General features: G+C 30.9%; 1 protein-coding gene across 1 annotated transcript; it reads left to right on the top strand.

Annotated features, from left to right (window-relative positions):
- Window positions 1-9,489: 9,489 nt before the first annotated feature.
- On the top strand, window positions 9,490-13,119 carry LOC101264552 (F-box protein At5g03100). Its single transcript, XM_004229224.5, has 4 exons — window positions 9,490-10,518; window positions 10,892-11,056; window positions 11,443-11,786; window positions 12,490-13,119. Exons 1-4 carry the CDS (start codon window positions 9,580-9,582, stop codon window positions 12,758-12,760), a joined length of 1,719 nt encoding a protein of 572 aa, XP_004229272.1. The 5' UTR covers window positions 9,490-9,579; the 3' UTR covers window positions 12,761-13,119.
- The last annotated feature ends 2,920 nt before the right edge of the window (window positions 13,120-16,039 follow it).

Genomic DNA, 16,039 nt, shown 5'->3' on the forward strand with positions numbered 1-16,039 from the left:
GAGTTTTGGCTAATTGATTTTATGTATCTGAAAGTTTTAAAAACTGAGAGAAATAAGGGATTTATAAAATATTTCAAAAAAGTAGGGAAAAATAGAGAATAAGTTAAGTAAAGTTGTGTATATAAGTAATTTATCCTTATTTTGTATCAAATTTAACTTGACTTCAATTAACTGAAATTTGATAAAATGGAGACAAAAGAAATTATAAACTCAACTAATTATCTAAGCTTCTTAACTTTAACAACACAAAATAATTATTTCGAAAAGGTTTTAATCAAATTGATATCACTGTATAAGGAGATGGGATGCATACCTAATTAAAATTTTATTTTGTAGTAAAATGATTTTCTAAATATTTTAAAAAAAGAAAATTATATAAATCCATATATTTCAAGTATATGGAGATATATTTTATAGGGAAAAGGGAAAATCGCCCTGAAAACGATTTCTAAAGTATTTTTGATTTTTTCAAAATAATCACTTCAAATTGTTTGATTGTTTGAAGTTGGAGAAGTTTGAAAATTAATTAAATTGTGGAGTTCAAAATTGGGTGTCAACACATACTTATATTTATGAAAGTATCAATTAAATTTGGTAAGTGAAATAAAGTTATTAAGTGGATTTTGAATTAGTTATCAAATTTGTATCTGAACATGAATGAATGTGTCTTTATTAAACTGTGTAATATATATCAATATGTGTGCACAAATACTATTTAAATAAAATTATTTGTAATAATGTATTTTGTATTGTTCTTTTGTTTTTATTTATGTATTAGTATATTCAACCTGATCAAATGACAAAATATATATGGTGTAATTGCAGCTATGTATTAGTTTGTTATTCAGATGATTGTTGTTGGGTATTGAAGGTCTCTGTTAGAAAAAATTCAGACATATTCAAAGTGAGATACTTTAATAGTGAACATACATCTCTGTTGAGGGAGAGGGTATTAAGTAAGGTACAAGCTATTGTTGGGTTTGTTAGTAGTGTGACAAAACCAAAATTAAAGAATCATTAAAGGAAACATACTCCCAACGATATAATTGATGATATTAGGGTACTCTATGGTGTTGAAACTTCTTACTAGCAAGCATGTCGGGCTAAAGAACGTTCATTGAAAATGATTAAGGGTAAGCTGCTGATGGATATAGACAGATGCCAAGATACATATATATGCTGAAAATATGTATCCAAATTCATATATAAGGATGTACAAGTCGGAATACAACAAATTTATGTATCTTTTTATATCATTAAGGCTAATGATTAGAGGATTTGAAAACTATAGGCTTGTTGTTGTTGATGATGCTTCACATCTTAGCAGAGCTTATCGAGGGACATTTGTATCAGCAAGTACACTCGATGGAGCAGGTATATCATGTTGGTTAGGAATTTATTTGTTTATAACTAGACGAGGTTTAATCAATAATGTTTTGTGTTTCTATGTTAAGGTTGCATATTGCCTTTAGCTTACAGAATTATTGACACGGAAAATGATTGTTCATGGACATGGTTCTTTCAACAATTTAAAAATGCATTTGGTGAGAGAGAGAAAGCATAAAGAAGAGTGTAAGTATTGTTTATCCAAATGTTCCTCATTTTGCATGGATATGACACCTCTAGAAAAAAAATTTGTTCAAACTTTAGGAGAAGCAGGTCCATTCTAAGTGATCTATTTTAATTAATGGCAAAGGCTTATAGAAAAGAGGATTTTGAAAAATTGATGGCTAAATTGAAAAAAGTATATAGCAGAATAAAGAAGTATCTTTAAGATGTTGGGTATGAAAGGTGGTATATATCTCATGTTACAATGAATCGGGGAAGAAGGATGACTTTAAATATAGCTGAATGTATCAATGGTTGCGTTGTTGATGCACGATAACTACCTACTATAGACTTTTTAGAAGAAGTTAGAATTCTATTTGGTTCTTGGAATTGCAAAAATCGAGAAATAGCTTCTTATTCAAAGGAAACATTGGGGAGGAGATTTGAAGAAATATTGATTATAAACGCGTCAAAAAGTGCAAAAATGAAGGTACATATTTGTATTACAACTATTATGTATCTAACTTTACTTCTAATTATATTATTGTATATACCAAATGAAAAAACGTGTGATATATCTCTAATTTGTAAACAATTGCAGGTTGTTGCATCTTCTGAATTTATTTTTTCAGTGTATGAAGGTGGGATAAGATACATTGTTAGTCTTGAGAGAAAAAAACTTGTTCATGTGGTAGATTTCAACATGACGAGATACCTTGTCTGCATGCAATGGCCATTTTGAAGAAGAAAAATATTATAGATGTACATCCCTATTGCTCTTATTACTATAAACATGATGCACTAATAAATACTTATGCAGTTTCAATGGAGCCCATGCTAGAAAAAAGTGGGTGGACAACTCCAGATTGTGTTTTGGAAGAAGTCATCTTACCAGCAAGATACAAAAAAATGTCTGGTAGACCAAGAAAAAAGAGAAAGAAAAATTCAGATGAAAAGCTAACAACAAAAACGAATTGTTGTGGACAAGAAGGTCATAATATAAAAACATGTATCTTCTTTTCAAAAGATTCTTGATGAGTATTTTTTTAAAAGAATATTTATGCTTCGTGTGTACTACTTTTCTGGATATTTTGAATTTGATAATAAGATATTATCATTTGGTGTTATTTTAACTTTATATAAATGTTACAAGATACAAAATATTGAATGATACTAAATATATCGAATTTGATTGTTGTATATCAAGTGAAAAATATATTGCATCATATGTTGAAGTATATAACACTTAAGTTATTTAATAAGTGATTTAGTATTATTCACATTATATGTCAAATATAAATATTGTATCTGATAACAAATATTGTTAGTTATTATGATTTAGATCAAAGTTATATGATTCAATGATACTAAATATATTACTACATATACACAATTTTTTTTGTTAATAAAATATGTATCATATACTCAATAATTTTATGGATATTGTGTAAATGATAATAATATAGTATCGCATGTTGTGATTTACTTCAAAGCTACAGCATGTTAATATATACTAAATAAATTGAAAATCAATTTGTTTAACAAGTGTATAAAATATAATATCTTATATTTTATATACAATGGTTTTATTGTATCGGCAATATTGGTGTAAATCATACTTATAAAAAATAATTTATAAAAAGTTATTATATACTAAACTATATATTTGGAGACAAAATTTAAAATTGAAATACATTTCTTGACAAAGTATATTCTTCAAATTAAAAATTACTTAGCAAGATTGTGTTGAAAGGAGAAGGGATAATTTCAAACTACTAATAAACGTATCTTCAACACAATAAAAATCTAACTATTCTAAATTAATTATTCCACATTCTGATGATGTAGTGTAGCCACTCTTTTGCCTTGTAGGATCGTCAGTTTCGCTAACATACTCAGCCATGATTTTGTCCATATCATACTTCCATAATAGTTTTCCGTATCTGTTGCGAAGATAGTCACTCCGAAAACTAATAGATGGAATGTTGATTTCATCGCTCAAGTATTCAACAAAAGCAACTATATACATTCCACAATCATTGCAAACAAAAGTAGATACATTAAATAGTGAATTGAATGTGTAAATAAATAAATTATTTTATAATACTAACAGGCTATCATTTTGTTGTTGCATAGAGTCTTGAGCATATTCCACCGCAAAGGACTGTTGTGGACCCAACAGTTCACAGTTTCCTTGTCTTTGTACGTCTCCAATGATGCCTAACTAATTCTGTCCATTTTATCAAAGAAACCACTATCATGTAGATAGTATGGGGCATTACATACAACTGCTATATCTCTTCGAAATGAAGTCTTTTCCTTGATCCCATAGATGAGTCATACACTCATATTAACCTTTTCGAAATGAAGTCTTTTCCTTGATCCCATAGATGAGTCATACACTCATATTAACCTTTTCTTTAAAACAACCACAGTCAACACCCAATGAAAATCTCTACCACAATTAATCGGACTATAATCTCATCTACTAGATGTCACAGTAAAGCAGCAAGGATCACAAACCCATTTATGCTTTTATAGACCTTTCATAACCAGATACAGCAACACCACAGTCAATATGTTCTTCTGTACTAAGAGTTTTATTTGTGAGTGCAATAATACCTCTTGTATACAATGTTGATGTATGACTTGAAAAAATAGTAGACCATAGCGTATATGTATTGATCCAAGCTTCTTACTTTGACTTCTTGCGTAGATAGTAAAAAATTACATCTATGTGCTATAAAATAAAGGAAAAAAACATAATATATAATCTGCACAATCTGAAAGATAAGCGATACATTAAAGAAAAGAAAAAACCAACTAGTGATTTAATATCTATATTATATGATACATTTTAATATTGTACCATATACATAATTTGAATGCATAATGTACCTGGTCAATCCAGCATTTCACTGAATATGACATAGTATAAAATCAGTTCTTGTCAACAAGAAATGCGACAACAAAATTCATATAGTCAAAATCAAATTGAGCAGATTTCCTCTATATTTTTCCTCGTCATATTTCCTATTAGAGTTATTAAAGTTAAAATGAAAATAATTTAATAAAAATGATATTATAAAGATACTTTATTAAGAAAAACTTACTTATTCACATGTGTTTTTAGGAGTCCCTTTTGTTTCCACTCTAAGAACTCTTGTATTAAACCTGACGAAAGTTGATATGTGATGCGATAATCATCAAATGGAGTGTATGGCGGATGTGATCGTCTATTTTTTCCTTTCCCTAATCAATTGATCCAAAAGAACTCACGTAGAGAGACTACAAACCTTTAGAGACATTCTGTTATGCTGAGCTAGAGTTTTATTATCAATATTTGGTGCTGGATCATTGACTGCCAACTGAGTGGGTAGCTGAATGTTCGATAGAAAATCATCACTCGCGATTAGCTGGAGTGGGGTGACTACACTCAGTGGTTTGACATTAATTAACTGATTTGGAAGTCAATGTACAAATGCATCTATGACTGCTTCGATTTCGATTGAAATGGAGTCCGATGTGGTAGAATTCTATGTGATGTCAGAAAAATCACAAAAATATTACAATATAATAAAGAAATTATGCAACATCATGCAATTGTTATCATTTTTTAGTAAATAAATTATAACCATACCGATATATCAACAACTACTGAATTTGAAGCATGTTTTTTGACTTCTTGTTGAATTATATCGGCACCATGATCCTAATAAAGAGAATATCAGATGCTTTTCTATTTTTTTACTAAAATAATTAATATATAGTAATAATTAAACACTTTTTACTTAGCTTTTTCTTATCATGAATTATCACATTCTTCGAAGGATCGTTATGGTGTGTTGTGGGTAGAAGTATAATGGACTGTTCCATTGTCTGTTCTTTAATGGATGTATCGTCCTTCTGTGTTTGCAATAAAATTAAAGTATATGTTAGTATAAACTATTAAATTGCATGATACCTCTATTAAATATATTATCATACACACTATTAATGTATAAAGTACAGCTAGTGATACAAAAATAGCAACGTCTATTTCAAAAATTAAAGTATCAACTACCAAACAAGATACATTGTCAAAGTATTTAATGGATTGAAAAACATAATGACGCATGTGATACTAATTTAAGTATCAAATATCTACGTACCTTAAGAAAATTTTATTCATAAACCTTTTGATTTTCAACCTCCACAGGCAGCTTCAGCAACATTATCAACAGTTGCAAAATCCATTTGCATGGATGAAATGGTTTGTTGATCAAAGTTATCAGAATTGGGTTGTGGAGCAACATTCTCATTCTCCACTTAATCATCCATCATCTGTGGCGATGAAACGCCTCTATTTATCCTTTATTTTTTAAAATAATCAATGTGACATAAAATTCAAAAAGGATTTAAAAAAATCAAAATACAGTCTTTTCAGTTTTGTTATCTTTCACACCAATAGCTTCTAACAATTTTGAATGATTTCTTTTAGTTAACACCTTAAGATCTCCAATTTTATTATCAAGAGCTCCAAATTTTTTGTCAACCTAGAATCAAATTAAACATATTTAAAAAGAGTAAATAATGAACAAATAAATATTTAAATCTATTGTTTACTTATATAAAACTTCATGTAAATCTTTAGATCCTTAATTTCTGCACTGTCCAAAGTTATTTTTTCAGAGAATGTATATTAATAAACGCCAGATACATTATCAGCTTTTTTAAATTATGACATTGGAGTTTAAAATGACTGGTTTGGTTGCTCATGTGGTTGTGTGAGTTTAGTCAAATCATACTTATGTGGATGTACAATATTTACTCTTTTGCGAGGTGGTGGGGTAGATCCTGCAATAGAAACTCGTGTTGATCTTCTTAACAGTTGCTCTGAAGGTTTTGATGAGAATTTTTCAAAATCAGGAACCTCCTCTTGTTGCACATCATCATTGTCTGGAATTGTGAATCTGGTTGAGTTGGAGGTACATGATTGTTATCCGATAAATCTAGTGATGTTATTTTCTCGGAAGTTGACTGAATGTTAGAACAATCAATTTAAACAAACAAAAAATGAAACACAGTGACAACCAAATTAATAATGTATAGTTTACTTTAAAAAATGAAGTATAAATATTGTATTATAGTAATTAATTCAGTAAAAATAGATTTCATAAACATATCAAAGTTTGGGTTTTGAGCCATAACTTTCCAATTGCACATCCTATATATACCGTTTTCTTCTTTAACAGCAATATCGTTATTTATTACAGATACACATTTGAATCCAGACATTAAGTCCGTATGGGAGTTCATTTAAACGATAATTTTTTTTGTGGGTTTGTACTTTTTTATAAAAGATTTCATTAACTTTTCAAAGACAATTTCTACTATGAAGAAATCTTCAATAGGATTTGGTGCATTACCAAGTTGGAAATATACAAATGTATAAATAAAAAATAAGATATCCATCTGAAGGGCATCGTCGTTGTTGTCCCAATCACCTAGCATAAAACGATTTACCAGGCGTTCTTTATTTACATTATAAATAGGATTAGGAAAATATCTTTGCACTAGCCTACTAATTTTCAAATCTGGATAAGTAAAATCTTTGATATTCCCTTTACATCTCAAGCCAGTAATAATTGCAAACTCTAGGATAGTAAATATCAAGACATTCCCTTTGGCATGACGAATGTGAATTTCTTTATCAAAATTTCTCTGCTGAATCTCTAACAAATGTAAGCACTTTGTAATCTGACCTTGAAAGTTGCACTTGGGGATATTTAGGTATGGGGCAAATATAGTCTCGTTGAATAATTCATACCTTGATCCTATTGACAATACTACATGTTCAATAAAGTTGAAGTTGTAAGTAGGACCAAACTTTAGAGTGTTCTTTGGAATATGTTTTAATTATATAAATCATATTCTGCAATTAAATATATAATTTTTATCAATCTCTAACAGATAAACAATTGTTATATTATTACAGACATATAGTGATGTTTGCTTTAATTGATATTAAATAACAAGAAGAATAGTACAAAAAATCAATTATAATGCATCAAAAGTGACATTTGATACAAATATAAATTCTCGTAACCATTTTTATTCTTTTAAGTATCATATAGATAATTATCACTGAATATGATGCACAGTACCAAAACAAACCTACATGCCAAAATGAAAATTAAACAATTATCTTATATACATAAATGTTCAGGTTATTTGACACTAATTAAAAATAAAACATAAAAAATACACAAATTTCATTAGTTGTTATATAAAGTGAAAAAAATAGAAATCTAATTATTCATGAAATAATCAATACTTTATGACAAATTAAACGTGATTTGAGTATTAAGTATCATATAAAGAATTATCATTGAAAATAATTCACAGTACCAAAACCAACCTACAAGCCGAAATGATACTCAAACAAGTATTTTAGATACACTAATGTTCATGTACAAAACAGGTACACAAATTTCAATATTCCTTATGTACGTGAAATAGTTAATACTTTATGAGTTCTCTTCACTTTTGATACAATAACAGTAAATAAACGAATACGCAAATAATTAATGTATATTGAAAGATCTATAAGCCAAAATGATACTTAAACAAGAATATTAGATATATTAATGTTCATGTTATTTAATATTAAATAACAACAAAACATAAGAGATACACAAATTAAATTATTGCTTATGTACAATGAAATAGTTTAATACTTTATGAGTTTATTTTCACTTTTGATGCAATAACAATAAATAACAAATACACAAAGAATTAATGTATCTGAAAACAACTGCAGATTTTAAAGATGATATTTAAATGAAAAATAAGAATCATCAGATTAAAATAAAAGATACGAATATGATAAAATTGTATATCATGGGTAGTGTTCGTCAAATAATGGGAGGGGCAATCTTTCTACCCCCTTTCTTTGGGGTTTTCGAATCTTTTGAAGTAGATGCATGTACTTTTTTTTAATTGATTTTCGCTTGCTAGAACTTTGATTTGTCATAAATATTGGGTCATGCAACCTTTTAGAACTCAATTCTTTGATGTTTGCAATTCTGAAAGCAAGCCGAGACGGTTGATATACAATAAAAGAAAAAAAATATGTGAAAATCACAATGGAGAAGATGAGAAAACCAAGTTTGAATTCTAAATCCGATTGAATAGTGATACGATTCTTTTGAAATTCAAAGTTATGGGAATTTGATAACTGAAATGTTAGTGGGATAGATTAAAAACGAATTTTTGGAAAATGAGAAAGGTCTGTTTTTGCTTCAAAAGTAAAAAGTATCCGGTTAAGTATCATTTGGGGGAAAGAAGGAACTTTCGTATTTTAATTAAAAAAAATAGAAAAATCAGAAATAGGTTTAAGTAATATTATGTAGTTAAGTAATTTGTCTTTTATTTTAATAAAGGGCTTAATGCCCAATTTTAATCCAAAAAAAAAGGTGTGAGTGGGGTAAGAAAAAACTTAAGGAAGAATTAGAGTTTCGGAAAATAATTTTCTTAATTTTGGAAGAAAAGTCGTTCGAAGAAAATTTCAAACGTTTAAGCTAATCAAACATAAAAAAATTTAAAAATATTTTTCAACAAATATCTTCTTTCATACCAAACACACCAACAAATATTTTCTTGGGAAAAGGGTAAAAAATATCCCTCAACTTTGATTTATTGTTTGATTTTATCCTTCCGTTAAAATGAAGTTAAATTTATCCTAGCCGTTAAATTGAAGTTAAACTTATCCCTCCCATTACTAATTTTACCAAAATTACCCCTCTCATTACTCATTTCACCAAAATTACCTTTTATTATACGAAATCCCAAAATTAACCCAATTATTCGATTTTTTTAAAAAAAATCCTATTCCCTAATTTTAGCCTTTACCCTTTTTCCTTTTCTTTTATCATATGGCTAAGCGGTCATTAGTATATAAATAATTTTAATTTTAGGCAAAATATAAACATATAACTGCACGAGTGAGAAGGGCTACCGAAGCGGGAGTAGAAACACAAAAGAAAAATCATGGCGGAAGAAACCCTAGATGATCGTCTGAGTGACTTGCCGGACTCACTTCTGCTTCAAATTCTGTCTCTTTTGCCGACGGAGGAAGCATTCAGAACATGTATTCTCTCTAAAAGGTGGCAGTATCTCTGGACTTCACTTGATTCTTTAATTTTCTCTCCTAGACGCTTTTGGGGAAGAAACAAAGGATTTCGATCATTTGTTGACTATGTATTGTCTCATTCTACTGCTCCCAAAATTACTAAATTTGAGATCCACTGCAGTGGCCTGCATAGCTACAAGTCTCAAATAAGCCAATGGCTTACTTTTGCTGTTAAAAAAAATGTACAACATGCTGTACTCTATTCTCCTCCTCCTTCCATCATGTCTCAATGTTTTTTCAATTGTTCGTCTTTGATATCATTGTATCTTGCAGAAAGTTCCTTGGTTTCTACTGTTGTTATAGCTTGGAAGTCTCTAAAGACTATAAAATTGGAGGAAATGGTGGTAGTTGATGCTGAGATTGAGAATTTACTATCAGGTTGTCCTGCATTGGAAGCTATAGTGTTTAATAATGTTGGGGGCTTTCGTCATTTGAAAATCAATTCGTTAAAGGTAAAAAGCTTGAAGTTGGAAGGTTATTGGGTGGATGATGGTGGTGAAAGTGATCACTCATTTGAAATTTGTGCCCCATATCTTCAGCATTTGGAGCTTTTACATGATTTTCATGATTTCAAGTGTAGTCTTGTTGATGTATCCTCTGTGGTTAATGCTAAGATAACTTTCGACATTACATGTATCAAACATCTGCACGATGATTATGCTCAATATTCTGATTCTGATGAAGACGATGAAGACAGTTGCAGTGATTATCATCAAACTTTTAAGACCCTCATCCAAGATTACCTTCAAAAGCTATGTCGGGCAACTGAATTAACATTCGGAACTTTCTTCACTCAGGTTGGTGATTTTTAATTAGTGCTCTGCATACAGGGATGCTTTTGCTTAGTGTTGCAAGTTATTAAAATTACATGATCTTTCTAGAGCCCTTTATTTCTCTGATTGAATTTTAGCAGACAGTTTCAGAGTGTAAACATTATACAATGGAGAACCTTTGTGCGAATTTCATCAACCAATCTGGACAAATTACAGAAACTTGTGGGGACTTTTGTGCCTTTCTGCTATCCTTTGTCAGCTTTGGAACTGTGTTATTCTCTTTATCTTATCCGGACCTAGAATTTTTGTTAGATTTTGTAACATCATTTCTTTGCTGTGAAGTGCTTTCTTTATTGCTTCCCCATTGTTTACTAGTTTCATTGGGTTATTGTACCAGGTCCTATGCATATTGCTGTTCAAAGGAGTGCCAATTCCAGAATTGGAATGCAAACATATAGTGCTGAAGTTGCATTTGGAAAAGTTTAGTTTGTATGGGGCAGCTGGCCTTTTGCGAGCCTCGCCTCTTGTGGAGACACTCAACTTAGAAATAGAAAATCAGCCTGTAACTTTCTGGAACTTCTTCTTTTCGTCTTACATCTATTCATTTAAACAACCTCTCTCCCCCCTCCCTGCAAATTGTTTTTGAAGGATAACTCAAATATATCCCTTAATTCTCACTAAGAAGCTTTGCTTTTGTCATTGTAAAGCTACGCTTTAATATGGTTCTTCTTGCTTTCTTTGAGGCAAAGGCACTCTGAAATGAAAGGGATTGCTGTGCTATCACTCTTTTATTGCAGATATCTATGCCACAAAAAGTTATGATACACAATCATTTCCAAGCACCATTCATGTCTGTTAGTTTTGAAATTTTTCTGCACTAGACGTACTGTGAAAATCATATTTTTAGGTTGGCTTGGATTGAGTCCTGACTATATTCTTTCTCTCCAGTTTCATGATTCCAGGTGCTATTTTGAGAGAAAATATTTGGTCAAAGGTGATAATATTGATTTGCAGAGTTATAATTCAAGCTCTGTGTGTCCCAACCTAAAGAATGTTGAGATTGCCATCTCCTCTGGGATGTGCATGAAGGAGCATCTCAACTGGGAATATATCAGGAAGTTTTTCAAACTTTCAATGTTTTTGTTAAAGAATGCAGTGGTTTTGGAGAAGTTCGTTATCGTTTCAAAAAAACGAAGGTGTGAGTTTTGTGGAATCAAGTGTCTGTCGCGATTTTTATCACGATTGGCTAGTAATCTGAGATCCTCTGCTGAGTTTGTGATTACCTATCAAGAGTGAGCTTTCTATAACTAGACTACAAGTATTTTCGTTACCAATGGATGGGAATTATAATTGTGTTGTCCTCCAAATCCTGTCTTTTCTTTGACCTACTTTATTTACGAAATTGGTGCACTATGGCCAATAAAGTGAATCTAATTTTTCGTAAGTGACAACTGCGATCTTACTGAAAATAATCCAGGCTTCTTCATAACATTGTTTATGTGATCTGTTCTTTGAGCATCACCAACTAGAAAAGCTACCTCAGGGAAAAAGAAAAAGGAGCTGGCTCAGTTTTGCTGTGAAAAAATGTGGAACATCTTATAGTCTATTATGATCCTCTTTGTCTATTTACTGAATCTTTCTTTACCTGTCCAGCATTGAGAACATTGCATCTAGTAGAAAGTTCCTTATTTCTAATATATATCATAGCGTGAAAGTGTCTAAAGTCTAAAGAGCATAACTTTGGAGGATATAGTGATAGGGGATGCCGAAATTGTGAAATTACTGTCAGTCTGTCCTGCTTTGGAAACTATTGAGTTTCTTAAGGTTGGGGATTTTTCATAGCCTGGAAATTAATTCTTTCAAAGTAGAAAGCCTGAAATTGTAAGGTTATTGGATGGATGATGATGGAAGCGAAAGTGATAGTTCCTTGGAAATTTTTGCCCCAAATATTCACGATTTGCTGCTTTCACATGATTTGCATGATTTCACGTGTAGGCTTGTAGATGTATCCTCTGTGGTTAAAGCTAAGGATAGTCCTTGTCAAGATTCTGATGATGAGGAAGACAGTTGCAGTGATTATTATCAAGATTCTGATGACGAGGAAGACTGTCCCAGTGATTATTATTATCATGATTCTGATGATGATGAGGATAATTTTGATCTAGATTTTGATGATGATGATGAGGATAATACTGATCAAGATTCTGATGATGAGGAGGATAATACTGATCAAGATTCTGATGATGATGAGGAAGACGAGCCGTGATTATCATCAAGGTTTTAAGACCCTCATCCAAGATTACCTTCAAAAGCTGAGTTGTGCAACCGAGTTAACATTAAGAACTTGTTCAACCAGGTTTGTGATGTTTGTCATTAGTACCCTGCATATCAAAACAGGGATGCTTTTGCTTAGTTGTACATAACTTGGTGCTGTCAAGTTATTAAATTACATGTCCTTGCTAAAAAACTAGAGTCCTTATTTTTTCAGATTTATTCTAGCAGACAGTTTCAGAATGTTACTATTATCAGATTTAGTCATTTTCAATCCCCACCAGAATGTTCTCATTTTTTCCACCGAGTCAGATGTTAGTCACTTGGCATACAGCTTGGAAGTCTTTTGATTTACATTCCTGTCATCACAGCCTTGCTTATATTTCTCTCTTTTTCTTCTGTACCAATGAATTGTTAGTTTTCTTGTGTTGCCCCTCAAATCTTGTCTTTCTTTGATCCACTTAGGTGACAAAGTTGATATAAGATAACCAGGATAATGAATCTAATTTTTCACGAGTGACAATTCATGACAATAATTTAGGCTTCTTTCATAATATCGTTTTGCCATCTGTTATTGAGCATCATCAACTAGAAAAATCACCTCCGGGGAAAAGAAAAAAAGATCTTCTCACAAGTTGCAGTTTTCTGCCCTTGTCAAATCGAACAGGGATCCTTTATCTTTTTCTTCTTAACCCAAGTTTAGAGCTCTTTGAGTTTGACATCTCCTTATACTCGCAACTTGCATATCTTTTATTTATTTATTTATTAGGTATAGTTCTATTCATAAAACTTAGCAGTAGAAATGCAAGTTCTGATCCAGTGAATTTGAAAAGCCATGTAATTGAAATGTTAGCTTACTATTTATCGTTGATGAAATCATACAGTCCTGAACTTGTCAATGTAACTACTGATTAGTCTTTTTATAATAATCCTACCTTCATTATTATGGGATCGTTGCATAGATGTATGAAATAAAACTCTTACATACAATAGTTTACATTACCATTCCAATTTTAAAAAAGGACAACAAAATCTTTACATAACCTATACAGCCTCCAACAAACCTACAAAATAAGGGGCTTTAACGATGTTCTCTTTCTTCTTATCTTCATCGTTATTGTATGAAGTTGACCTCCATTGTTGGGTATTTAAGCTTGCAAATTTGATATATAAAATAAAGGGTTATGAAGCAATTATTTGTGGCCTGGGCTTGTCAGGCTTTGTGCCTGAACTGCTGTTTGTGCAGCAAACTTTCTTGTGATTGTGAGCTCAGGGTAGTGGAGGAGCTTACCAGAATTACTGCTCTTGGAATTGTTTGACAAGAAATTAGCACACAAATTCAGTATTCATGAATCCAACAACAGAAGCTCTTTTTATTTCATTCTTAATTTTTATAGAAGAAATACATGTTAGCCAGGACGTAAGAATTAGCTTGCGAAGTTGTATCGAAAAACGATTTAGATATCATACTAAAGAGTTCAAATTGCTAAAACCCAAGTTCATGAGAAAATTCTCAATTTTAGAATGTTAACTCAATGATTTGATATTAAAATCAGAAAATAATAAATGGTTAATGAAGGGTTGATTGTAAAATTACTTATATTTTGGGGAATTAAATTCTGCCAAGGTACTTTGTTCTGTGGCAAACCACACGCGATCACGATTCACAAAGAAAGAATTAAGTCAACTCGCTTTGACCTCCACGGTTGTGGCAAAGTGTAAGTGCTCACGATCAGCGGTAGCTCGACAATGTCAAAAAAGATATGTGTTTTAGATCCTAAAATTTAAGCGGATTCCTTTTTAATAATAGTAGGTTATAGGTTATTGTTTTTAACAAATATTTTAATACTATTTGTAGAAAAAGTAAATATTTCATAAAAAATAAAGGGATAATTGAATGAAATTTGACATACTTGGAGTACTATATCTCATGAAAAAATAATTTAAAATAAGAATGATTATACTATGAGATGAAAACTAGAAGAAATCAATTATATAAGTTATTAACAATTTAAGTTTAAGACACCGTTTGATTTTTGCCTTAGGCCACTAATACACTTGAGCCGCCTCTGATCATGACGTGTACGTGATCGCAAAAGAAGATCAAGACTCATAATTATTTGAATGGACCCTCGAGATTTGTTTGGAATCATGTGCACACAAATTAAATATGTTACCCCACTAAACTCGACATTTCTGGCCTATTGGAATTATCAGAACTTGGATACGAGGTTTTGCTGACCCAACACCCATTTGAGCACCACTAACTAATTTTCACCAAAAAGACCTAAAGGCCCTTAGAACCCTCGAAAATTGAACCAAGATCTAGCTAAGCCTAAAATCATCTCCAGAATCTAATGAAGTCGATAGAAAACGAATTCGAGCGTCCAAACTCTAACTGTTGACAAATTCAAACGCTGGTCTAAATTCGCCTAAATTTTTTAATCATGGGCTCAAATCCAGGTAAAAGCTTTGGAATTGAAAACGACAACACTACTTAACCAATTTTGCATTGTAGAGCTGATGAAGCTAACATAATTTGATTTCGAGACTCGTATCTCTGAATTTTGACAAAAATAACATATATTAACTTAAAGGCATAATACATAAATATACCGTTTAAGTCGACATCATTTCACATTTATATCCTTCAACTTCGGGTGTGTACAAGTATACACTTAAACTTGTATAAAGTTGAACAAGTAGATACATGATTTCTATGCGACATAATACACATTGGACACCACGTATGATACAAATTGTTATGTAGGATGGTAATGTAGGACGTGTGTGTTTATTTGTTCAACTTTGTACAAGATTAAGAGGTCGTTTGATAGAGTGTATTCGCAAAACAATGCATGCATTAACCTTTTGTATTAGTAATCCTTTGTTTGGTACATTATTTCATAGTATGTTTGCATTAGTTATACACTCTATTGTGAATTGAAGAGTGTGTTTTTGGAAAAGATTGCAAGAATATAGTATAAATTAATATAGGTGGGACCATGAAATTTTATTATTTTATAGAGATATTATTTAATCGATGAACTAATATTTATTAATTTAAAGAATAGTTTGCGATTTGAGGAAGGTTAATTTTGATTATCTCAATACCATTGTATCTTACTAATTTATGTATCATGTTTATCGATTTCAAATTAAAAAATATCATACATAAAGTACAACGAATACATCAAAATCATTGTATCTTATTAATTTCAAACGTTGTGATAATAAGAGCTATCATAGATTAGAAGGCTATGGAGTGGGAAAA

This window comes from Solanum lycopersicum, chromosome 1, assembly GCF_036512215.1.
Source record: "Solanum lycopersicum chromosome 1, SLM_r2.1".
NCBI classification, from domain to species: domain Eukaryota; kingdom Viridiplantae; phylum Streptophyta; class Magnoliopsida; order Solanales; family Solanaceae; genus Solanum; species Solanum lycopersicum.

What these genes read in the sequence shown, in the direction of transcription:
- LOC101264552 (XM_004229224.5), top strand. Translation starts at nt 9,580, where the DNA reads ATGGCGGAAGAAACCCTAGATGATCGTCTGAGTGACTTGCCGGACTCA. An exon ending in TCGGAACTTTCTTCACTCAG is followed by an intron (nt 10,519 to 10,891) that starts GTTGGTGATTTT and finishes TTATTGTACCAG; the next exon opens with GTCCTATGCATATTGCTGTT. An exon ending in TTTGTGATTACCTATCAAGA is followed by an intron (nt 11,787 to 12,489) that starts GTGAGCTTTCTA and finishes TTTCACGTGTAG; the next exon opens with GCTTGTAGATGTATCCTCTG.